Raw genomic sequence first — 25,776 nt, 5'->3', positions numbered from 1 at the left:
GCCCCAAAGGGAGGGGGACGTTCTGGTTTCAGGTTTCATGGGGCGTTCAGGCTCCTCTCCTGGAAAATGGGGGCCTGAGTGTGAAGAGCCCTGGTGGCAGGGCGCCCTGTCCTCAGACCCACCTCACGGCCTGCTGCATGAAGCGGTCGGGGTCCACCGCTGAAAACGTGGTGAGCACGGTGCCCGGGGGCACGCCCTCCTCCAGGCGGATGAGCTTGTGGTTGGAGGGGAAGTAGGGGGCCTCGTTGACGTCCATGACCGAGATGGTCACCCCCGCTGTGGACTGGAAGGACATCTGGATCCCACTGGCCAGAGGCGCCTGGTTGGACACCATCACGGTCAGCATGAATGCTCTGTTCAGCTCATAGTCCACGGCCTGGGATGAGAGAAGACATCGTGTGAGCTGCAGAGGTGTGTGGGGTTGGATGGAGGGGGTGCCGCGGGGCTGGATGGTCAGCACCCACCGCCCCTGTCTGTTGCTACATTTCCCTGCTTTGTACCCAGGAGACTGGTCCCAAGGGATGCCATCCCCCAGACTGCCTTGTCTCTGGCTCCCTGCTGGGTTTGACAATGGGAGGAGAGAGTTTGGGGTGAAGGACCCTGGCACCCTGCCCTCCTGTCTGTGTCAGTGGGCCGTAGCTGGACTCCCCTCCATGGCTTGGCTGTCATCAGGCAAGGGGGATGCCATGCCTGCCCTGTTCCCCCAGCTGAGTGTCATTTGCCCAGGGGTGACCTGCTGGAAACCAAGATCAGCAGTAATTAATATAAATGCGAGGAGTCCACTAGAAGGCTGAGTTTGGGCTTTGATATTCACAGGGTGAATATTTGCATTTTATTACCTGCTGCTGACTCAATGGCCTAAAGCAAACTCCCCCCAAAACCTGATAATCTTACTGTTTACTAAACATTACCACTGATATGTCTGTTTACATTCCTAAAAGGCAATTGTGTATTCTAGTAAATAAAAGCAGACAGGAACGGAGACTCAGGGGAACTGGACTACTACAGTCTGAGTTTTCCCCTGGCTTCCCCCATAATTTCAAAATTAATATTTCTTGTCTTGTGTGTCAATTTGTGCGTCAACTCTTTCTCCAAACCTTTGAACCCAAAAGCCACGCTGGCCATGGCCTTTCACAGTGTCCCCCTAGGTATCGTGGGTTGAGTGGTGGCCCCCCAAAAGATACGTCCCCCTGGAACCTGTGAATGGGACCTTATTTGCAAATAGGGTCTTTGCAGATGTGATGAAGTTATAGATCTTGAGATGAAGTCACCCTGGATTGAGGCTGGGCCCAACCCAAGCACAGGTACCCTTGCGAGAGGAAGGCAGGGAGACAGAGCATGGACAGGCACGGGCAGAGGCCAGGTGAAGACAGAGGCGGGATCGGCGATGCAGCCGGAGCCGAGGGACACCAGATGCTGACAGCCACCAGCATGGGAGAGGCGGCAGGAGCTGTCGAGCCTCTGGAGGGAGCTCCGCCCACACCTGGATCCCGGACTTCTGGTCTCAGAAGCATGAGAGAACCCATTCCTGTTGTTTAAAACCCCTGTGTGTGGTGATTTCCAGGTACCTCTTTTGGGGGTGCCAGGATTCCCCCCGCCCTCACTGACTAGACCAGGTTTACAGTTTACTAACTAGGGAATTAAGTGCAAAGGGGAGGGATTAAGTACGTAAGCTGATGGGCCTGGAAAAGGACAGACGCCGGTCATGGAAGCAGGAGTGGCCCTGCAGGAGAAGCCAGAGGCAGTGGCGGAGGTCAGGGCTCTGGTGCTGATGCCCCCACTGTCCTCCCACAGCCCCCGTGACGTTGGGGAGCCCTCCTCCTCTCCAGGTGTGGTCTCCTGTCCACCGAAGGAAGGGGTGGTCCCTGCCGCCTCCCTCCACGGCACACGTGTCCTCATGGCTGAGGTCCCACCCCTCGCGGCGCTCAGCATGCTGCCATTTGGGTCAGCGGTGCCCCACAGGTGCCTGGGGACGTAGGGGTCATCTGACGCGCCCTTAGCTCATTCCTGCCCATTGCCCAGCACCACGCTGGGTGCTGCTCAGCTCTGTGATGAAGGGAGGGGCCTCACACCCACAGGTAGAGCTCTCAATGGCCTAAGCTGCCTGTCACTCTGTCGAGACACCCAATGCAGAATCCACCCCCTGTCACCTCCCACCTGAAATACCTCACCAGGGACTTCTGTCCAGAGACCATGATGCCCACCCCCAGGTGCCAGCCCTCTGCTCCGGCTTCAGCTGCCTCTGGGCACGCAGCGCCCACCTGCACCCAGAACCAAATAGCTGCCGATGCACCAGCCCCTCCCCAGGTGCTTTGAGAGCTGGGCTCCTGTGTTTAACTTCACTGCCACATAAAGTCACCATGTCCTTGTCCATGAATACGTCACTGAGCGAGCGAGTGTTCTTTCTCTCGGTTATGGGTCCACGTCCCTGGAGGACCTGGAAAATGCTGCCTGTCACGCATTACAAATTGTGTCCCCAACTTGAGAGAGGACGCCTTCCAGAACCGCTACTATGGCCACAGAGTCCACAGGAGGTGAATAAAGCGTATCTGCAACGGACGGGTCAACAGGAATGTGCTCCAGCGGCTTCGCTCCCAGCGGCAGGACCTGCTCTAGTCTCAGCTGGGCTGCCCCCTCTCGCTGTGGCGGGACCCTTGGCTCAAAGCTGAGGGGGCAGGGTGTGCGGGCAATGCCGGCTCCAGCATGGCACCCCGGGGCACACACAGCAGCAGACCAGTCATGCACTGGGAGCCAAGACTCCAAGAACTGCCAGGGGCTGGTGGGAAAAATGGTGCAGGGGAAGCTGACCCCCTCACTGACCCCTGCCCAGTGTTCCTACCACCTGAACCTACTCAGGCTCCTGGGCCACAGCTCACTCACTGCCTCAGACCTACCCTGTCCCCAGGCCCACAGCTCACTCACTGCCTCAGACCCGCCCTGTCCCCAGGCCCACAGCTCACTCACTGCCTCGGAGTCCCTGTCCCCAGGCCCACAGCTCACTCACTGCCTTGGAGTCCCTGTCCCCAGGCCCACAGCTCACTCACTGCCTTGGAGTCCCATTCCCCAGGCCCACAGCTCACTCACTGCCTCGGAGTCCCTGTCCCCAGGCCCACAGCTCACTCACTGCCTCAGACCCGCCCTGTCCCCAGGCCCACAGCTCACTCACTGCCTCGGAGTCCCTGTCCCCAGGCCCACAGCTCACTCACTGCCTCAGAGTCCCTGTCCCCAGGCCCACAGCTCACTCACTGCCTTGGAGTCCCTGTCCCCAGGCCCACAGCTCACTCACTCCTCGGAGTCCCTATCCCCAGGCCCACAGCTCACTCACTCCTCGGAGTCCCTGTCCCCAGGCCCACAGCTCACTCACTCCTCGGAGTCCCGTCCCTGTCCCCAGGCCCACAGCTCACTCACTCCTCGGAGTCCCTGTCCCCAGGCCCACAGCTCACTCACTCCTCGGAGTCCCTGTCCCCAGGCCCACAGCTCACTCACTCCTCGGAGTCCCTGTCCCCAGGCCCACAGCTCACTTACTCCTCGGAGTCCCTGTCCCCAGGCCCACAGCTCACTCACTCCTTGGAGTCCCTGTCCCCAGGCCCACAGCTCACTTACTCCTCGGAGTCCCTGTCCCCAGGCCCACAGCTCACTTACTCCTCGGAGTCTCTGTCACAAAGGCCACAGCTCACTCACTCCTCGGAGTCCCTGTCCCCAGGCCCACAGCTCACTCACTGCCTCAGAGTCCCTGTCCCCAGGCCCACAGCTCACTCACTGCCTCAGAGTCCCTGTCCCTAGGCCCACAGCTCACTCACTGCCTCTGAGTCCCTGTCCCCAGGCCCACAGCTCACTCACTCCTCCTGTCCCCAGGCCCACAGCTCACTCACTGCCTCAGAGTCCCTGTCCCCAGGCCCACAGCTCACTCACTGCCTCAGAGTCCCTGTCCCCAGGCCCACAGCTCACTCACTCCTCGGAGTCCCTGTCCCCAGGCCCACAGCTCACTCACTGCCTCAGAGTCCCTGTCCCCAGGCCCACAGCTCACTCACTCCTCGGAGTCCCTGTCCCCAGGCCCACAGCTCACTCACTCCTCGGAGTCCCTGTCCCCAGGCCCACAGCTCACTCACTGCCTCGGAGTCCCTGTCCCCAGGCCCACAGCTCACTCACTCCTCGGAGTCCCTGTCCCCAGGCCCACAGCTCACTCACTCCTCGGAGTCCCTGTCCCCAGGCCCACAGCTCACTCACTCCTCGGAGTCCCTGTCACGAAGGCAAGCAGAGCCCAGTGTTGGGTTTGGGTTGAAACCCCAAGGCCCAGGTGAAGACCTGGGAGAACCTGATGATCTGAGCTGGAGTGTCTCCTTGGAGGAAGTTGTGACTCCATGGCTGCAGGAGGGGGTGTGAGGGAGGAGAGCATAGACAGGGGCTCCTGAGGGTGGGGCGTGGTGACAGATGCTGCTTCGAGGGGTCTGAGAGCCAACGAGCTGTGTGCCCCTCTTTGGGCTCAGCTCAAAGGTGGCGAGGCTCCAGGAGCCCCCAGGTCCGAGATGACTGTGGACTTCCTCTGACAGCGAGCCAGTTGGACCGCAGGGTGGGAGGGAGGTGCAGCCAGGAGCTGAGCCAGAAGGCTGAGGACCAGGCGAGCGCCGACACCTGTGCCCAGGCGCGCCCCCGTGTCTCCACGCCCCTCCCCGCTGCATCAGCCCCAGACCCACAGGACCGTCAGAGAAGGGCAGCGTCCCCGTCCAGAGGACATGGGGGCCAGAACTAGACGCTGGGTGTGTCCGAGGAGAGGCGCTCTGCCCGCCTTGCTGGGCTGGGACCTCCAGCACGCACCTGCCATGAGGTCACTCGACATCCCTGCCCCATGTCCCTCTGTGGAGACAGACCCTGCAGGGCGGGTGGTGGCGGGTCGGGGCCGCAGTGCGTGTGCACGGCACTGAGAACGAGCTGGGGAGCAGCCAGTCCGTGAGGATGTGACAACAGTGCCTGCAGCTGCTCTGGCTGTCGCTGAGCTCCTGCTCCCTGGCAGGCGCTGGCCAAGGCCTTTACCCCAGGATCTGCTCTATTGTGAGTGCGAAGCTGGGCGCCGCTCCCCCCACAGCCTCATGTGGGAAACAGCACCGAGAGGGCGGCCGGCCGGCAGGGGCCCGAGAGCCAAGACCCAGCATGGGACCCAAGAACAAATGTCCCCAAGGCACCGACTTCCCCTTGGCTGGGTTCCCGAGTTGTCCCCGCACTTCCATGTCCCTGTCACACGCCAGCCCCTCCGGGCCACCCCCGCAGAGGCGAGTGTCCGAAAGGATGGGGTCCCCATCAAAGAACGCAAACCCGATTTGAAAACGCTAAGGTGAAACGTCTCGCCTTACACACACTTTAAGTGGAAATCGCAGAGGAAAGCCCTGTAGGAAATAAAGGCAAAAATGAAAGAAAAATGGGGAAAGTGTGGTGCCTACTGCTGAAGTCTGCCTGGGACACAGTGACCATGACACTGTGTGCCGTGGGGCTGTGTGGACTCTCAGCTCAGTGCTCTAAAACTTATTTTTAAATTTTCATACGCAGCCCTGGCCAGCGTGACCCAGCTGGCTGGGCGTCGTTCCGTGCACCAAAAGGTCACTGGTTCGATTCCGGGTCAGGGCACATGCCTGGCTTGTGGGCTCGATCCCTGGTAGGGGGCATGTAGTAGGCAGCTGATCGATATTTCTGTCTCACATCGATGCTTCTCTCTCTCCCTCTCCCTTCCTCTATGTCTAAAATCAATAAAACATTTAAAAAAATTTGCATACACCAAGAGTCGCTTGTGGATTTTGACCAGTAGAGTCATATACCCGCCACCATGACCAGACACAGGAGTTCACCCCAGGTGCCCTCCTGCTGCCCGTGTAACCAAGCCCTCCCCACCCCCGCACACTCCTGCAGACTGTAATCTTGGTACCAAAGCCTAGATAGAGACAGTATGGGAAAGGAAAAGTATTGGCCTAAACTGCTCCAAAAAATACAGGGAAAATGTTCAGGTGGCAGCAAAGCAAGTCCTGCCACGGATTACAGAACCCTCCTCCGTGACCACGTGGCTGCGACTCAGGAATGCAAGGGTGGTCACCTTCAGTGTTCGGTGGAGGTCACCCATGGCAGGCTAAAGAGCTAGCCTTCAGGCAGGGGCTGGGAGAGTAACTCTGGGGGGTGGGCGGGTCAGTCTGCCAAGTCCCTGGAGGTCACATGACCAGGTCCCCGTGAAGGCTGCCTCTGCCACCAGCGTGTTGGGTGCCATCCTTTGTTCTTGGATGTTAGGGGTGAAGATCATTTCTGTTGAACTTGTCCTGGGGCACGTGCCAGGGGCGCCTGGCAGGAAGCGAGGTGAGCACCCACCTTCACCACGGTGACCATGCCCTCGTTGGTGACGGGGTCCGTGCGGATGGTGAAGTGCCCCGAGGGATCCCCACTGATGATGCGGTAGACGGCATTCCAGTTTGGTGATCTGGGCTGATCTCGGTCCAGCACCGTGAGGTTTGCGACCACGGTCTCCACCCGGTTTTCGGGGACTTCCCCTGAGTACTGCAAAGCGGAGAGAAGGGGGCGTCAGAACCTGTCAGCAGCCCGGAGGGGTCGGGAGAGATTCTCCGCCAGCTGCTCTCCGACTCGTGGTTCCTGTGGGTGGCCCCTGGGCCCCTCCCACGTTCTTGGTGGTTCCTCCAGGGAGGCCCAGCAAGGCCGGACACTCGCATCTGCACATATCACATCCTTACCTGCGTGCACGCACACACAAGCACACGCGTGCATGCCACGCCTCTCTCCTAGTCCCCCTCAGGCCGTTCCCACGTCCCAGCCATCAGCTGTCAGTTTAATATCTCGGGCCCTCTCTCCTGCCCCAGGGGAAGGTCGTTAGCACAGGGGCCCAGCCAGCACGGCCAGCAGGCTTTGGGGGAGAGCAGGAAGCCCGGCCAGGATGCAGGGAGCACCCTCAGCCAGGCAAGAAGCCCGAGAGTGATGCCCTCGGCATCTGCGCCCCGCGGACACCGTGACCCCAAGATGGCGCTCTGCTTCTGCCTGGAGTGCTCGGAAGCACTGCTGGTCCTAATGAGTCTCAGGGAGGACTTGACCCTCCCAGCTGCCCCTCGGGCACAGGACACTCGCTCCCCGCCCCCCAGGCCCTGGGCCTGGGGTTGAGGAGGACATCTAACTAGCTCTCCCAGCCTGGGACCCGGATCTGGCAGGCGGGACCAGAGCCCAGATCGTGGCCCTGGAAGCCCGTCCTGCCAGGATCTGGTGGAGGAACCGGAGGGGCTGTGGACGCCTGGGGACCCGCCAGCACTGTCCCTGCATCTGTGGTGGCTTCTGCAGGGGAGGAGGCCAGGGGCTCCTTGGGATGTTATGATGTTTGTAGTTTTCTGTCCAGGAAAACTGCTGATTTCTGGTGGCTTCTGAGCTCGGAATCAGTCAGATTGGTGGGATCATGGCTCTTTACTGGAGGGACCCTGGTTGCTGTCCGCCCTCCTTCTACATCTCATGGGGAAACGGAGGCCAGGAGAGGTGGTCGTGCTGGCGGGGCCCCTCTGCAATCCCCCGTCCACCTGGTGGGGCTGCTGGAGAGCAAATGGGCAGCCATGGAGAGTGCTCCCGTCCCCGCCCCGGCCGCTTAGCTCAAAAAATGGCTTGAAAGACCCTCCCCAGCCTTTGGGTTCACAGAGCAGGTTTGTTCCAGGAAGGACAGGTTTCCTGACCTCGACACAGATCGGCCCGCAGTTCCAAGCAGCTTTTTTCTTCGAGGTTGAAGGATCATGTTGTCAACAGTAATTGTTATTAATATACGGCAACAAGAACCACTTTACTATTTACCGAGCCCCCTGCGTGCAGGCAGGGACAGCGTCCCCACTCACCGATGAGAAGCTGAGCGAGAGAAAGCCCCACCGAGGCCCCACCTCCGCTCGCAGCTCGGCGTCCTGGCTGGGGTTCAGGAGCCCCGCCAAGGAGGTGGCCATCCCACGTCTAAAGGAAGTGGACCCCTGCCTGGCGGGGCAGGTGGCCAGGGGCCAGGACGCTGGGTCCCCAGGCTTCACTCCAGGACCCAGGACGAGGCAAACAGGGGGTCCTGGGGGCCCCGGCCCTGCAGCCGACCCCGGCTCACCCTGAGAGAGTGCTGATGCAGAGGCCGGCCCAGCGGGGCGCAGGCTGGCAGCAAGCAGCCAGGGCAGGGTGTACGTGCAGAGCAGGTGAAGCGAAGAAAAGGTTTAATCAACATTTAACAGGAGTCAGATCATGCAGAACCCCCGTGTCTCCTCGGCTTCTGCTGAGTGTTCCTGATTGAGCTCCCTTGCTGCGAGGGGTGTGGCCAGCCCTCAGTCCCGCCCACCCCAGGGGCGGAGAAACCAGGGTTGGGGCTGCCTGTCACCCAACCCAAGGGCCACATGCCCCAGGCCACCCAATCCCAAGAAGTTAGATGCCCAGTGATTGCCATGGGACCCAGAGCGTTCGTTGTTCGGATGGGAGATGCCAACGGAAAGGAAGGGTGTGCTCTGCGTGAGTGCCCCGGATGACGGTCTAGAACAGCAGCAAAGCCCTCGGCAGTGGACATGAGGCACATGCTGGGGGGTGGCGGGAGGAGCTGCTGGTGGGCAGGTTCTGTGTCTCTGTGTGCGCAGACATTGCTGAAAACCCACCGAGATCTGTGGGTCTCGCCCATCAGACCTCAGGACCATGAACATGACCCTGTCAGACTTGAAGCAGGAGGCCAGAGGCCCTGGGAGCAGGTGGGACTGCTGGCTTCCGTAAAAGATGGAATCAGCCAGATTGGGGCGGGAGGGTGGGCGAGGGCTCTGGTCTGCCTTGTGCGGGGCTCACTGGCTCCCCATCCAGCCTGCAGCCCAGAGTCCATGGGATCACGTGCGAGCCCTTGCTGGCTGCAAACTCCGTCAGGGCACCTTGGTGCAAGAAACCCCACTGTGGATGGAAACAGGCTTGGACCAAGACTGGGAGCAGGTTGGGTCTCTCGGTTCTCCTGCCAAAACCCAGCTCCCTGGGGTACTCCCTTCAGCATCCCCTGGGTGCTCTGCACCCAACCCATAGGCGAGCTGAGGAGACCAGCAGGGGGCGCTGAGCCCCGACTCTCCAGAGCACCGCGGGCCTCAGGCCCGGGAGCCACCCTTTACTCACATCAGGGACAACTGGCTTGGCTGCTTTCTGCCCTGGTCTCCATGGTGACCACAGCCGTCCTGAGGCTGTTTCCTGGGGAGCCGCCCCCTGACACCTGGACCAGGCTAGCACCAGGACAGGACTGTGTCCCTGGAAATGGCGTCCTTGTACCTGGCACCTGCCCTGGGCTGTTTGAGACCCCTGAGGTGGGCTGCCCAGGTCATGCACAGCAGGGGCCTGGCGCGCCCTAAAGACAGCCATGTGTTCCTGGCATCATCGCCAGAGGCAGTGCAGGTGGAGGGAAGAGGGCCAGGTGAGGGCGAGGCCATGATGTGGTCTTGGGGCCTGGGTGCCGTTATTCTCCCATGGCCCCTAGGAAGCTGCTCCCCCCATGTCTCAGCTCTCCGGGATGTGGCCTGAGGGTCCCGTGGGAGGGGGGAGGTTGGTATGGGGGAGGGAGCGGAGGCCGGGTCCTGAGACCTCCACGTGGCACAGAAGGACGCCTCCATGAGCCGGCACTGAGTGAGCCTTGAGGGTTTGACAGGACAGAAGCCTCGTGACTTGTGGCTGTGACTGCTCAGCCCCACCCCTAGGACGTCCCCCACATGCGGGGAGTTTGTTTCTGTGACTTGCTGGCTCTAGACCCAGCTGGACATCCAGTAACACTCTGGGAGTGAGTGAATGAATAAATGTCCACAGAGGGGCTCAGCCACAGGTCCACCTGGTGCGGGGCCGGGTCACAGCCACCAGCCGTGCCTGACGGGGAAGGCGGCGCGGGGCAGTTTATCCGTATGCCCCGCTTCCCCCTGCAGAGACCTGCCCTGCCTCTGGCCGAGGCCCCACCTGGCAGCCCCCGCGGGTGCCCCGCACACACAGCCACACGCAGGCTCCAAGAGCAGCTGAGACATCGCCCCTCGCCAGGGCCCGAACACCACTGGTCAGCTCTTCTGGATTCAGAACGAGGGTCCAGCTCGCTCTGTCCTGGGAGCCTCTCAAGGTGCCACCCCTCGCTCCCTAGGGGGTGTCGCTGTGCCAGACGGGAGCACAGCCCTCCCCCAGCAGGCCAGCCCCCGGGTTCAGATCCCAGAGATGTCACCTGCATCAGCCTCCCCTGTCCAGGGCCTCTGCCCCGCCCGGCTGTCTGTCTCCTCCTGTCTGCAGCAGCAAGGACAGAAGAAATGCCAAGGGTCAGCGAATTACCTTGCATGGTCTCGTCCCCAGGGGCCCCCGGTACTCACCGTGCTCGCGATGAATTCTGGCGGGTTGTCATTCACGTCTGTCACCGCGATGATGGCTGTGGCTGTGTTCGAGAGGCCGTAGTTGAGGTTTCCCTCCATGTCTGTGGCCTGAACAATGACTGTGTACTGCTGAACTTTCTAGAAGGAACGAGGTGGGGAAGAGCAGGGCGTCAGTTGGGTTTTAGTTTACAGGCTGCTTATACTTTTCATCAAAGGAGTGTGCTCTTAGGCGGAGCTCGCAGCAGCTGGGCCTCAGGCCCGCGCGAGGCACGCTGGCCGCATGGCTCTCCCCACACTCTCAGCGCAAGACCTGGTGGACGGATGTTCTGTGGGAAACCACGCGGCACGAGAGCCGGCTGCACGCCATCTCAGTGGCTCCGGCTGTTATAAGTACAGATCATAATTGGTGCCAAGATTGAGGGGGGCCACTGGGTACTGCACTGGGTTTGCAAAGCCAGGGACGGGCAGTTTGCAAAGAGGGCGCCACTCCCAGACACGTATCTGGAAGGACTCGTGCCTGTAGCATTTTCAGTGTCCAGCTCAGCTGCAGGTTAGACGTTCAAACAAGAGACAAGCCCTCTCCACTCTTTGCAGATGCGTCGATACAAGCGCACTGTCTGAACGGAGTCCAGAGGAGCGCTGAACATTCAGTCGCATGCAGGTGTGAGCTTCAACAGGCGGGCAAAACTTGACGGAAAGCGTGAATTTCATCAGGCACCTGGCCTTGTCCGCTTGGCGCTCGCCGAGGCCACTGGTGCGGACACCCCTGGGCAGCAGAAGTGGCCTTTTCTATGTCCCTGTTCTGAGCCAGAGACCACAGGAGCTTCTGAGGTGACAGGCGAGGCTTCGTGGCAGCTCTCTGCGGGGACCGCAGCCCACATCTCACTGGCACCGTTAGGGGAGGAAGGATTCGGGGGCCCGAGGCAGAAAGGGACCTTAGGAAACGTCTTCCACGTGATAAACTATCTCAAGTCCTACTCCTCCACAAGGTTAAGGAAAAAGGCTGGCTCCCAGCCATCCTATTCAGTGAAGTGGGCTCAGGCTCCAAAAACTGGTTCCATAAAGAACTCATAAAGAGCAGATGCTTACCAGACTGCCTCTCTTTCCATCCATCCATCCCTCCCCCCTCTATCCATTCATCCACTTATCTTTCCACTCATCCACCCCCCACCCCCCCATCCATCCCTCCCCCCTCTATCCATTCATCCACTTATCTTTCCACTCATCCACCCCCCACCCCGCACCCATCCATCCAACCACTTACCTTTTTACTCATCAATCCATCAACCCACCCATCCATCCACCATGCACCCATCCACTTATCTTTCCAATCATTCATCCATCCACCCATCCACCCACCCACCATCTACCCACCATCCATCCATCCACTTATCCATCCATCCATCCACCACCCACCCATCCATCCACCACCCACCCATCCATCCATCCATCCATCCATCCACTTATCTTTCTTTTTTGTTTGCTTTGTTTTTTAATCCTCATCAGAGGATATTTTTGCATTGATTTTTTTTTTTTTAGAGAAAGTAGAAGGGAGAGGGAGAGAGAGAGAGAGAGAGAGAGAGAGAGAGAGAGAGAGAGAAACATCAATGTGAGAGACATCAATTGGTTGCCTCCCGCACATGCCCTGACCAAGGCCGGGCATCGAGCCTGTAACCAAGGTATATGCCCTTGACCAGAATTCAAACCCAGGACCTTTCAGTCTACAAGCCAATGCTCTATCCACTGAGCAAAACTGGCTAGGGCCATCCACTTATCTTTCTACTCATCCATCCACCATCCATCCATCCATCCATCCATCCATTATCCACTCACCCACCCATCCACCATCCGTTATCCATCCATTCATCCATTATCCATCCACCTTCCTTCTATCATTCTCTCCCTTCATCTCTCTGTCCCTTTCTCCCTTCCTCCCAGAAGCTAGTGACAGATGTATGGATGAGCCCAGCCAAGGCCAGAGTTTTCCGGATGAGCCCAGTCCAAATTGAGAATCTGTGGAATTGAGAGTTAAGTAAATAGAAACCAATGGACATTGTTTTGGTTGCTGAGCTTTGAGATGTTCTGTTATGCAGCAGTGCTCACTGGCTCACACCCATGTCCTTCCTGTGGCCCCGAGGCTGCGTGCCTGGCTGCTGACCGCCTCTCAGGCCTCATCTGAATCAGGCTCCCCTCACCTCCCATAAACCTCCCTCAGCTCCTTACGCTGACCCCGCCTGGCCTTCGCACGTGCTCCTCCCTCTGGAACTCTTATTCTCCCCTAGTCAATGCCAACTTTTCTTTCAGATCTTTGCTCAAACCCCCCTTTCTCAGGAATTCTGACGCTCCCAAGCCAGGCCCCAGCATGGCGCGTGGCACAGTTCTGACTTTACAGTTATCACGCTGTCATTTGATCGTTGTCTGTGACCCTCACCAAACTGAGCTCTGGGGGCCATGGTTGTCCTACTGACCACCGTGTCCCCAGGGTCAAGTGTGGTGCCTGTCATACGGCAGGTGCCCAGTGAACGCGCCCTGAATGTTCCCAAATGACTGTGATGACGACGGAGATTCTGAGGAATGGAGGCCAGTCCACCGATCCCTGTGTCTGGGCACTTGTGGACAGTTGGGAGGCACTGAGGGGGCTTTGAGATGAGCCACGGGATTCCATGTGTTCAATGGGCCAACCGTTGCTGATTTGTAGAAATAAAGTTTTATTAGTGCACGGCCCCGTCCATTCATTTAGGCATTCCCTGAGGCTGCTTTTGCAATGACAACAGCTGAGCTGAGTGGCTGAGACAGAGGTCACATAGCCTGCAAAGCAGGGATGGCGTGCTGGGCGGGTGCTAACTCCGGTCCCCACCCCTCATAACCAAGGAGGCAGGTGCCAGGAAGCCAGGCCTCAGCACAAAGTCAGGCTCCTCCACAGGCCCAGCGAGGTGCTGGGGGTGGGGGGGTGGGGGGTGGGGGAGGGGCTGAGGCCCATGAGGCAGGAGCCAGGCCCACCAGCCAGCCAGACGAGCCCCGGCCCTCGGTGGCCTCCATGTTCCAGTCGGAGACTCCACTGGTGGTCACACCAGCCACTGAGGCAGTGAGCAGGGCACGCTGATGCGACCTCATTGCCACCAGGAGCTGATACCAGCCACTGCTCTCAGGACTTCGTTATGGCGCCAACGTTGCCCACACAGCTGTTAGGTCTGATCAGATAACTGAATCAGTGCCCCTCCCCTGGGAACTGGCCTTAGGCCACTTCACAACAGACATTCCCTTTTGCTAAGACCACATTCCACTTGCTAAGACCATTATCTCTCCCCTCTGGACCTTCCCAGGACCAAGACCCGCCCAGAGAATTCTCTGCCCAGAAAAAGCCACCTGGAGTCCTTTAAAACCTCTGCCTCCCCATCCCCTGGCCGTCTCTGGACACGGACACGGACACCTGTGTGCTGGTGCCGTTTTGGGGCTCAGCCCATCTGCCTCCAGATGACCTAATAAATGTATAATCCCTCACCGCTGTGGCCTCGTGCATTCTTCCTTCGCGACCCTGATAACAGCCAAACGCCTCTGGGCCCCTAGCATGCGTGTGCGGGTGGACAGCAGGCTGGAGCTGCCCTTGCTGTACAAATGCACATGCAGAAACCCACCAGGCCCCTGACGTCAGGGTGTGGCCCAGCCACCGTCCCTGGTCCTGGGCTGCTGTGCCTCAAGGTCCCAGAAGGAACGCGCTTCGTTTTCCTGTCCAGCAGAGGGCGCTGCTTGCCTGCTCAGGGCCTGCCTCAGCCAGGACGCTGCAGGGACAGGCTGGGAACGGGGACTGGCTAGTGGGGAGGCTGGCAGGCCGAATGCGAACCCCAGTCCCACAGGCCCGTGGTGAGGGGCCCGGGTCCTGCCCAGGAGCCACCTCTCATCTGTATCTCGCCCACAGCTGCCAACGACCCCACGGACGGGGCCTCGGTGACTGCGGTGCCCTCCCCGAGGAAACGTGCGGAGGGAAATCAGCTTCTCCGACAAAGCCGCAGGCAGCCTCCCTTCAGTTTCTCGCCGAGTCTCTCTCGTTCTTTACAAATCTGCCCCTCTCCCTCCCAGGACGGGCGGGGAGACTCAGCTGCAAGGACGCAGCAGCTTCAGAGCAGGAGACCGGGCAGGCCCTTCCGCACCAGATGCCACCTCTGAGGCTGCCTGTCACTGTCAGCAAGACCGCAAGGGCCTGCCCGGCGAGCGTGGCCCCTGGCCCCCGGCCCGGCTCGGCCTGTCTGACCGCCTGGCGGAGGGAAGGAGACCAGGGCTGGCCACTCGAACCCTAAACCCTCACACCCCTACCTCGCCCTCAGGACCAGCTGCTACCACAGGGGCCAGAGCGGAAAGCAGGAGGGCAGAGGCCGACAGCGAAGGGAGGGATTTAGCCCAGAGAGAGGAAGAAAGTGTTAGCCCCTAGTCCTGTGACTGCTGCATGAGGTGCTTCTGCAAGTCAGCGGATCACAACCTCCCCATGGACCATCCAGGCCCTGCCTCAGAGACCCTGCAGAGAAACAGTCTCAGAGACACGGCACAGGTACGCGGACGGGTGGGCGTATGCACCCACGTGTACCCTTGGTCGTCGCCGGTGTGTGCAGCTGGCTGCCACTAGAGGGCGCGCTGGTCTGGCTTTTGACAGCCGGTCGGCGTCTTTCCTGGCCTGAGTGCGGGCACCAAGAAAATGCAGTCGGCAGGAGGAAATGCTGGCGGCGCCCCCCACCCCCGCCCCCGCCCCCGCAGAACTCGGTGCCTCAGCCCCTCCTGAGAGTGCGGGAGGGGGAGGTGGCGACACAGGCTCCTTCGCGTGGCTTTTGGTTTAGAAAGTGTGCTTTTCAGACGCAGTGGTGATCGCCGTTCTCTTCCACCAAATCCCTTTCAGGAGTGGTGCTCAGAGGCAGGCCCGGGCTCATGCCGGGGAAGGTGGGCGTCCTGGCGTCTCTGCACACGGCCACCTCTGCCACACTTGTCCCACCTTCACTCAGGGGATGGGCCCGGCGTGGTTGGGGGTTTCGAAGCCTGGATTGAAAAGCCGTAGGCAGGGCTTGGCTTCTCGGGCTCACGGGCTGGGCATCCTTCCCCTGCAGCCGCGTGAGTGAGCCTGCGAAGCGAGGGCAGCTCCGGCCGTGTTTGCGGCCCAGTCCTCCACCGGCCTGCCCACGAGCCTGCCCCACGCCCGCCCTGGCGCAGGACTTGGCCACTTTCAAGTTCAAGAAGAAGGAAGAAACTGGAAGTGGCCATCCCTGCGATTTCACTGCCTCTCCTAGCTCAGCATTTAAATTTTGCACAACATCCATCAATAATGCAGCCACTGCCCAGTGGTCGGCAAACTGCGGCTCGAGAACCACATGTGGCTCTTTGGCCCCTTGAGTGTGGCTCTTCCACAAAATACCGACTTCTGCACGTGGGCCACGAAGTTTCAATCGCATTGTACATGTGCACCCTTCACGTGGTATTTTGTGGAAGAGCCACACTCAAGGGGCCAAAGAGCCGCATGTGGGTCACGGCCTTAGAACAGCAGTAGGCTCCTCTGTGCCCTCCCCTCCCGCTTCCCATGCGGGGTGCCAGGGCTGCCGCCAACGCACACTGGCCCGTATCAACCCCACGCTCTGGCCCGAGGGGACCAGCGCTGCTTGGGCCGGCTCAGCCGCTGTGCCTGGCTGTGCTGCGAGTAGAAGGCTGGGAGCCGCCCTCCACCTCCAACCTGTAGCTCCTCCTGGCAGCCTCGCCCCAAGGCCGTGTTCCCTCCTGGGCCAGTGCCCTGCTGGGACCCCCGTCCCCTGAGGCTGAGCCGGCGCTCAGGGCTGGCCCGGCCTGTGTCTCCTGCTCCCACTGCTCAGCCCTGGGGTCTGCTTGGTGCCCAGGAACGCGACTGGAGGACCTGCAGGCTGCACACTGCAGACGGGAAGCCACAGGCTCTGTCCTCGTCCACGCGGTGCATCGAGACGCTGCATCCCCAGTCACACACCACCCGTTGCCCGGCCACTCCACTGCTGGGCACACACCCGCGAGAACGGGACAGCAGAGTTCAGACCAACATGGCGCCTGGGTTCCAGCAGCACCAGTCCCAGCAGCTACAGTGGCAAGAATCCCACGTCACCGACAGCTGAGCGAGCGACCGGACCTGGTCTGGCCCATGGCAGGACATGATTCAGCCACAGAACGAACGCAAGCCCCGGGGGCAGCACCAGCTCGCCCCGCCCCAGGCCCCTGCCCACCGATGGATGCAGGGCCCAGGAGCAGCAGAGGTGGGAAAAGGTCGCCTGCAGCCGGCGTGCCCGCGAGGGGCCTGGACAGCAGTGACCGGCGAATGGCCTGCGACGGGCTCTGGGGTGACTTTGCCGGCTCCGTCCCCCGGGGCAGAGACTCACACCGGGAACCAGCAGCAGAGACAGGGCCTTTTATTTTACACTTTAATTTTCCTTTAAGGGGCATGTGGTTCTCCTGCGAGGGCTTCTTTCTTCCTGGGAGACGGTGAGTGGTGGCTGTCAGGGAGCCGGCGTCTGGAAGCCCCAGAGAGGTTGGGACCAGGATGCTCAGGGCTCCCTGTGTGCTTCTGGCTGCATCTGCGGGGGGTGGTGGTGGTGGTGGGGGGTCGGGTCCCTCGTGCAGCCCAGCTCGAGGCATTTACACACACCGCCCACCATGCTGACCGCCAGACGCGTGGACAGCAAACCTCAGTGATGAGAACGCTCCCTGGGAGACCCAGGAGAAAGGCCAGCTGAGTTTCCTCTAGAGCAGTGGCTCTCCACCTTCTGGCCCTTTAAATGCAGTTCCTCATGCTGTGACCTCAACCATAACATTATTTTCGTGGCTACTTCATAACTGTAATGTTGCTACTGTTATGAATCGTAATGTAAATATCTGATATGCAGGATGGTCTTAGGCGACCCCTGTGAAAGGGTCGTTCGACCGCCAAAGGGCCCGCGACCCACAGGGTGAGAACAGCTGCTCTAGAAGCACCTGCCCCTCGGAGCACACACTCTGGCAGGTGCCGGAGGCGGGGCGGGCTCCCGAGGGCTCAGGAGAGCCTGGGGCTACGGAGCAGGAGGGCGCCGTGGAGCCCGGGCAGGGAGCACAGCGTGAGGGTCTCCTTGGCAGGACCAGAGGCAGCCAGGTGGCCAGGGCGCAGCGCGGGGGCCGGAGGTCCCCGGGGGATGACAGGCCTGGAGCCAGGGCAGGGTTCCGGTTTCACGGGAGAGTCAAGTGCGTGGGGAAGCGAGTTTCACTCGGTAGTCGCTGATGCCCCACTAGTGACTACTGAACGGCCCCTGTGGCCAGGGCGTGCGTGTCCCTGTCCTGCACTGGCCTTGGAGGTCCCGCTGCAGAAAACCCCTCCATCCTCACAGGGAGCGAAGGCCGGTCCAGCCAGGCCCGGCCGCAGGGCCACGCGGGCTCGCCTTGGGGGCGGCTGAGGTCTGAGGGCTGGCAGCCAGGGGAGAACCTTCCAGACTCGAGCCCAGGGCTCTTTGAGGTCTCCCTTCCCTCCATCCCTCAGGGGCCGTGGGGTCTGGGACTCTGGATTCTGGCTGAGACCCTGGCTTGTGCTGCACATAGAGGCACAGGGCCGCTTCCTCCTTCGGCGCTCTGGGCACCGGTCGCGGGCGCATGGCACTGTGAGCTCAGGCACGGGCTGCGCGGAGCCAGGAAGGGGAGTCCCCTCACCCCCAGAGATCCCACTGCGGGTGACACCCACCGGACCTCCTCAGCACCGCCAGCCCAATGAGCACCCTGCCTGCACACCTTCGGGAGACACGGCTTGTACACACATGTACACGCACAAAGGCAATGCACCCACATGTGTGCACACGTGTGTATGTAAACACACGCGTGTGCACACGTGCATCATCAGCTCCGCCCAGGGAGGGGTCGTGTGCAGAGTGGCTGTCGCACTCACACTGGCCTTTGATGTGGCCTCGGCCTCAACCAGGCTTCAAGAGCTCTTTCAATAAAACAGAAATTCCAAGTAAGAAAGCGGTAAGTTGGGTTTACCGGTGACTTTTTAAAAGCAGCTTGTGAAATAAGTGTTTCACACAGAACTTGGAGTCGTAGATGCAGCGAACAATAAAAATGCCATCCTGGTCCCCTGACCCTGATTGCGTGACTGCCCCGCGCCCCTCCCTGCACAGCGTCCCGGACCTCCGACCTGCCCCCGCTCCCGTCGTCCCCGGGCCGGCTCTGGGACTCACATGCCAACAGGACGGAGGACAGCGGAAGGCCCGCAGAGGGAGCTGTCGGAGTCACCCGCACCCGCGACGGGAAAGCAGCAGCCGGGGCGGCGGTTGTGATGGGCACGAGCGCCTGGCTGCACGTGTGCCAGCGGGAAGCCTGGGCGGGACAGGCCTGCTGTGCTGGGGGGGGGGGGGGGAGAGGGAGGAGGGAGAGGCCCTCATTGCCTCTGGGCTTCTCCGCCTGTCCTGCCTCAATGTGCTGCTTCTGGGATGAGGAGAAGCCCAGCAGGGGTGGCTGGAAGGCAGCTGCGCTGTCGGGGACGCCCCGCTGCATGGCTCAGCGCCCTGGTGTGGCCAAGAGCGTGGCCCCGAGGCTTCCCAGAGAGGCGCCCGCACGCCGTGCGTGGACAGGCCTCTGCGTCCGGTGCGGCTCCTGCCGGTGTCCCCACGCCCCCACGCCAGTGAGGCCACCTTGTGCCCGGAGACCCTGCAGGCGGCAGGGAAGTGATGCTAGCTTTGCTCAGCTTTCTCCTTCTTCCTCTGCTCTATTTTGGGGGACAAGCAAGACTCCAGGGATGAATATGCAAATGACGTTGCTGGTGGCAAAGTTGTCTTAACTGCTAACTTTCCTCTCTGAGACCACAGCACTGCGCTTGGGTCTGAGAGCGGGACCCGCAAAATGCGTCACAGCTCGGCCTCCGAGGAACGCTGGCCCGCCTCCCGCGGACTGTGGCCTGGCCGCGCAGGGCTCACGGAGTCGCGTCCGGGAAGACGCTGTCAGAATGTCCCGCGTGGCCGTCACGACGCGGCTCACAGAGCAAAGGGCCACGTGGTCTTGTCACCTAAGAACGCCTCCTGGGTCTGCACCACGTGCCGGTCACTGCGTCCGCACGATGCCCAGCAGCCCCGGGCAGAGCTGTGTCAGGCCCCCGGCCCCCTCCTCTCATGAAGACGTAGGCTGGACCGTCTTGAAAACACATCAGGAAACCCAGGGACCCTGAGAGAATCCATCGGCCCCCTAGTTTGGGAGGGAGTTTCAGGTCGATGAAGATGGGGTCCGCGCGCGCGCGCGCGCGCGCGCGCGCACACACACACACACACACACACACACACACACACGGACAGAGGTTGGGCGGAGGTCGTCAGGGTGGGATGGACTCCACCCACAGCCAGGAAGTGGTCTGGGCTGCGGGGCTCCGTGCACCTCACACCACTGGGCCATCAGAGCAAAGCTACCCTCAGCGTGAGTGGAACCCACCCGCCACACCCCATCTTCTCAGGCCCGGACCCTCATTAGCGAGCCGGGTGGATGAACGGGCTCCCAGAGGGCACCTCCCTCTGCACAAGAGACTGGAATGGGGTGCGTGTCGCCCAAGCCGCCGCCGACATTTCAGTCACGCAGAAGTGCTGCCCTCACAGGCTCTGCTACCAGACACGTGGCAGGAGGGGTGGGCTCTGCCCTTCCTGGACCCCCCTCGGCCCAGCAGGGAGCCACTCGGTGCCCGCAGAGGGCTGCCACACGGGGTCGGTGCTCCCACAGAGGAGGAAGTGCCCTGGCCCGTCGGCTGTGCAGCCACAGCCCGTGAGCGGGTCTTCGGAGAAACTGCCCACACCAGCCCTTCCTGGCGGGAAATGAGGCTCCCCGAGCCACCGCAGCCAGGCACTGCCAGCCCAGGCGCCAGCCGCACCTCCGAGGCCGGCCCTCTGCAGCTCGCCCAGGGCCATTTTCCGGGAGGGCTCCTTCGGTAGCTGCCGGCAAACAGCTCCAGGCGAGGGCAGGATCCTGTCTTGGGCGACAGCTGGGCCGGCGCGGCGCCAGCCATACGATCAGCCCTGATGTCTGGAGGGCCTGCCTGCCGTGCCCCTGCCTGCCCATCGCCCTGATCAGCAGAGCCGGCTCTCAGGGACCTTGTCGCCCGTTGGCACCATCTAGCTTCACCTCTGCCGGTGTCCCCCGGGGCACGGAGGGGGAGGCGCGGAGCAAGCCAGGCTTCTCAGGATGGCCGACCCCACCTGCCTGGCCCCGTCCCGGGCCCAGACCGCCGGCTGCCTCTGGGTGGGCAGTGTTGCCAGGCAGAGCAGATAAAACCAGGGACCAGCCACGCTTGCATGCCACATGCTCACACCGAACGTGGTGGTTTGCCGAAGCTCGGCTCTGATGGACGCCCCTGTGGAATCGGGTGGGGCCGGCACGGCCACTCCAGCTGGCACGGAGCCTCCCTGGGAAGGTGGGGACGCGGGCGGTGGGGGGGCACCTGCTGACTGGCGCAGTGTCAGGTCCTTCCTCCACTGGGGGACGCTGCTGCCCGGGCCGATGGATGGGTGATTCATCCATGACTCAGCGCTCGGCACCCGGCCCACAGCGGTCCCTGGCGCCCGGCCCACAGCGGTCCCTGGCACCCACTGGCTAAAGGAGTGGAGACAGGAGCTGGAGACGCTTGCTCACGTGGGCGGGATGCCCCGTCACTGCCCCCAGTGCTCTCCCCAGGGGAGGGAAGCCCCGGGCCAGGTGCCGGCTGGAGAAAGGGGTGTTGCCGGCCAGTCTGTCCTCTGTCTCTCGCTCCCTCCAACACGTGCCTGTTCATTCACAAATAAATTAAAACCAGCAACGGCCCCCTCATCGCCTCCAACCCAGTCTGGGGAAACTGAGGCTCGGTGTCCCGGGGGCTCATGCTGTGGACCAGCAGCTCCTCTGAGGCCCTGAGTTTGGGAGTGCCCCCATCTGCAGCCCCCACAGGTGCTCTGGCTGGTCCCCTTCCGGCGCCAGATAGACTCCGGGAGAGCCTCCTTCTGCCCCTCACTCCCCATCTCCCCCTGCCCCCCTCACCCCCCATCTCCCCTGCCCCCTCACTCCCCATCTCCCCCTGCCCCCCTCACCCCCCATCTCCCCCTGCCCCCTCACTCCCCATCTCCCTCTGCCTCCCTCACCCCCCATCTCCCCCCTCACTCGCCATCTCCCCTGCCCCCTCACTCCCCATCTCCCTCTGCCTCCCTCACCCCCCATCTCCCCCCTCACTCGCCATCTCCCCCTGCCCCCTCACTCCCCATCTCCCTCTGCCTCCCTCACCCCCCATCTCCCCCCTCACCCCCCATCTCCCCCTGCCCCCTCACCCCCCATCTCCCCCTGCCCCCTCACTCCCCATCTCCCTCTGCCTCCTTCACTCCCATCTCCCCCCTCACTCCCCATCTCCCCCTGCCCCCCTCACTCCCCATCTCCCCCTGCCCCCCTCACCCCATCTCCCCCTGCCCCCCTCACCCCCATCTCCCCCTGCCCCCCTCACCCCCATCTCCCCCTGTCCCCCTCACCCCCATCTCCCCCTGCCCCCTCACCCCCATCTCCCCCTGCCCCCTCACCCTCATCTCCCCCTGTCCCCCTCACCCCCATCTCCCCTGCCCCCTCACCCCCATCTCCCCCTGCCCCCTCACCCCCATCTCCCCTGCCCCCTCACCCCCCATCTCCCCCTCCCCCCTCACCCCCATCTCCCCCTGCCCCCTCACCCCCATCTCCCCTGCCCCCTCACCCCCATCTCCCCCTGTCCCCCTCACCCCCCATCTCCCCCTGTCCCCCTCACCCCCCATCTCCCCCTGCCCATACTGGGAAGAGTCTCCATGGAGCAGAGCCTGCACTTCCTTGAGGGGTGAGTGACCCAGGACGTGTATGCACAGGCCCGTCAGACCACAGCTGCTCTCCCCAGGGAGTGAAAGCCCCGGGCCAGGTGACGGCTGGAGAAAGGGGTGTCGCTCTAGCCTCTCCCCAGGGCAGGCAGGCTGCCCTGAGTGGGGGAGTGTGGGCACAGTGTTTGGTTTGCTTAGTGCAGGGGTCCTCAAACTTTTTAAACGGGGCCAGTTCACTGTCTCTCAGACCGCTGGAGGGCCGGACTATAGTTTAAAAAAAAAACTATGAACAAATTCCTATGCACCTGCACATATTTTATTTTGAAGTAAAAAAACAAAACGGGAACAAATACAATATTTGTATTTGCATGTGGCCCGCAGGCTGTAGTTTGAGGACCCCTGGCTTAGTGTGTGGGTGGACCTCACTGTGTCAGATCACAGGACACCCCTTCCCCTGTTTCCCCCCTCCCCACTAATGACAACAGGCTTCCAGAAGCCAGGCTGGGCTCCTGACCGGCTCCTGCAGGCCTCAGAGGGCAGAGCAGGCACCTGGTGGCCACCCGGAGGGTGGTGGGGCCTCCAGGCACGAGATGGAGGTGCCCGGACTGGCCGAGGCCCCCTGAGACCAGGCCCCGGCCCACCTCCCCCATGAATCCCCACCCACACCGTCCTTGCCAGTCCTGGCCAGGCCGCAGGGCCTCTGTCCATCCTGGCGGAGCCCAGGAGGCGGGCGAGGCTGCGCCCACTGCACAGAGGCAGGTGCCTGGTCTGGAGGCAGCCTCTGGGTGCCCACGGCCCTGAGAGGTAACTGGGGACACCCTGCCTCCTGCTGAGCCACCAGGCGGCACAACGACCTTCCCTGTGGCTGCCTGACCTCCCGGCACTTCCCAGGGCAGGGGCGGTGGCACTCTCCACGCCACAACCTGGCACTTCCACTGATGTGACAGGTGCTGATTTGACAGGCACAGGGGTGACAATGTGCTAAGACAAGACCCGGCCGGTTTGCCGAGTCTGAGGTCTAGGCTCACGGCACTTGGGGTCCCCACTGCCATCCAAACCACACGCGCCAGCAGGACACACATCCTGGGTCTGTCCCAGGCACCCAGGACACGCATCCTGGGTCTGTCCCAGGCACCCAGGACACGCATCCTGGGTCTGTCCCAGGCACCCAGGACACGCATCCTGGGTCTGTCCCAGGCACCCAGGACACGCATCCTGGGTCTGTCCCAGGCACCCAGGACACGCATCCTGGGTCTGTCCCAGGCACCCAGGAAACGCATCCTGGGTCTGTCCCAGGCACCCAGGACACGCATCCTGGGTCTGTCCCAGGCACCCAGGACACACAACCTGGGTCTGTCCCAGGCACCCAGGACATGTCACCTGAGTCTTTCCCAGGCACTCAGGACAGGCATCCTGGGTCTGTCCTAGGCACCCAGGACATGTCACCTGGGTCTGTCCCAGGCACTCAGGACAGGCATCCTGGGCCAGCATCCCGGTGTCTCTGGACTGTGTCCCACTGGAGAGGTCACACTGGAGCTCTGATGTCCTCTATGGAACAGGGGGGCAGGTGACACAACCAGAGCTGAGTCAGTCTCTCCCCAGGCCACGACGCCCACCTCACCTCTCGGTCCAGGCCGGCGGCCACGGTCACAATGTCCCCCGTCTCGCTGTTGATGGTGAACATGTTCTGGGACGGGCTCTGTGGGGTCTGGGTCAGGATCCGGTACCGCACCATCCCGTTAGCCGTGGTGCTGTCGTCAGCATCATTGGCCGTGACTGTCATCACATAGGTGCCTGGAACAGAGAGAGCTGCTCAGAGGGAAAGGTTTGCATAACAGCCGCTGCCACACCTGCTCACTCAGGACAGACATCACTGGTCGATTGCAGATCCTCTGGAACCTGGGTGTAAGGCACACTGTTCCTCACCCCCTGGGCTGCCAATCATCAGAGGGGGCACTGCCCTGGTGGAACCACAGAAGGGTCTCTCCCGCGCTCGGTCCTCTGAGGCCAGCTGCTCGGACTGCCTCCTCTCGCCATGGGGGAGCACCGGGGTCTGAGAGAATCAAGAAGAGCATGGGGGGCAGCATGTGGGGCCCGAGTTGGTGCTCTCTGAGGCACTGGGACCACGGCACTGCCGGTGTTTGCTGAGCCTCGACAGGGCTCATGCGGAGTGGGTTGTGCTGGGAACTGGAGGGCACACAGTGACAAACAGCCTGGCCGAGCCGGGTATATGGGAGGTGTGTGATGAGCGCTTGAGACACACAGGAAACAGACTTGGGCAGCCCTGAGCGGGGAGGGTGCGCATGGGGACTGAGTCGGATGCGGTAAATTGGGGGCACGCATGGAGGGAGTGACTGGCTTCATGTCAGAGCTGGGGGCTGGGTGAACAGCCCACTCCCTCCCTCAGCAAGTGCCTCAGTTTCCCCATCCATGAGCTAGTGATGAGGTCTGCAGGGGACATTGGCACATCCTCTGTCTGTCCATCTTCTGGCCTCCGGAGGCCCCGTGGGTCAGTAATCTCTCCCCCAGGGGGACACAGCCAGTGACCCAGGAGGAGGTGTTTGCAGAGGTTTCTGGGAAACTAAAAGGCCTAAGGGCATGAGGGCCACAGCCCTTCTCACCCATTTGTCCCCACACATGCATGTATATATCATTGATCGACTGCTTCCTGCACGCCCCCTACTGGGATCAAGCCCACAACTGGGGCATGTGCCCTGACCGGGAATCGAACAGTGATCTCTTGGTTCATAGGTTAACATTCAAACACTGAGCCACACTGGCTGGACACACAGAAATATATTTTTATTGAAATACTAGAGGCCTGATGCACGAAATTTGTGCAAGGGGCTCAGCCCTCCCAGCCGTGGTGGCTGCCCTCGGCCCTCGCAGCCACGGCGGCAGCCCTGGCTTCATCTGGAAGGTCGTCCGGAAGGTTGTTTGGCTGTCTGGTCTAATTAGCATATTACGCTTTTATTATTATAGACTAGAGGCCCGGTGCACAAAAATTTGTGCACTCAGGGGGGAGAGGGAGGTCCCTCAGACCGGGACCCCTTGGGGGATAACGACCTGCTGGCTTAGGCCTGCTCCCAGGTGGCAGAGGGCAGGCCCAATCCCTAGGTGCAGTCCCTGGTCAGGCTCAGAGCAGGGCTGATTGGGGAGTTGGGGCGCCACCCCCTGTCATGCACAGAGCAGGGTGGATCGGGAGGTTGCGATGCCACCCTCAGTCATGCTCAGGGTAGGGCCGATTGGGGGGTTGGGGGACCGCCCCCTGTCACACTCAAGGCAGGGTCAATGGGGAGGTTGCGGCGCCACCCCCTGTCATGCACAGAGTAAGGCCAATCAGGGGGTTGGGGCGCTGCCCCCTGTCACTCACAGAGCAGGGCCCACCAGGGGGGTTGGGGCTCCATACCTTGTCACGCACAGAGCAGGGTCTATCAGGGGGTTGGGGAGCTCCTCCCTGTCACGCACAGAGCAGGGCCAATCAGGGGGTTGAGGAACTCCCCCCTGTCACTCACAGAGCAGGGCCGATAGGGGAGTTGGGGCACCGCCCCCTGTCACACACAGAGCAGGGCGGATCAGGGGTTTGGGGCGCTGCCCCCTGTCACACTCAGGGCAGGGCCGATGGGGAGGTTATGGCTCTACCC

The 25,776-nt window shown here is 61.7% G+C and overlaps 1 protein-coding gene across 1 annotated transcript in view; it reads right to left on the bottom strand.

The window, feature by feature from the left end:
* CDH4 (cadherin 4) overlaps positions 1 to 25,776 on the bottom strand; it is a 344,923-nt gene that overhangs the window by 12,124 nt on the left and 307,023 nt on the right. Inside the window, exons 7-10 of the mRNA XM_036323540.1 lie at positions 23,754 to 23,926; positions 10,344 to 10,481; positions 6,346 to 6,531; positions 123 to 376 (exon numbers count right to left, since the gene is read on the bottom strand). Of these exons, the coding sequence (XP_036179433.1) occupies positions 123 to 376; positions 6,346 to 6,531; positions 10,344 to 10,481; positions 23,754 to 23,926 (751 nt within the window). The remainder of the gene's footprint in view (positions 1 to 122; positions 377 to 6,345; positions 6,532 to 10,343; positions 10,482 to 23,753; positions 23,927 to 25,776) is intronic.

This window comes from Myotis myotis, unplaced genomic scaffold, assembly GCF_014108235.1.
Source record: "Myotis myotis isolate mMyoMyo1 unplaced genomic scaffold, mMyoMyo1.p scaffold_m19_p_9, whole genome shotgun sequence".
Taxonomy (NCBI): Eukaryota; Metazoa; Chordata; class Mammalia; order Chiroptera; family Vespertilionidae; genus Myotis; species Myotis myotis.
The sequence above is the reverse complement of the archived record's forward strand: the minus strand, read 5'-3'. Positions and strand labels throughout refer to the sequence as shown.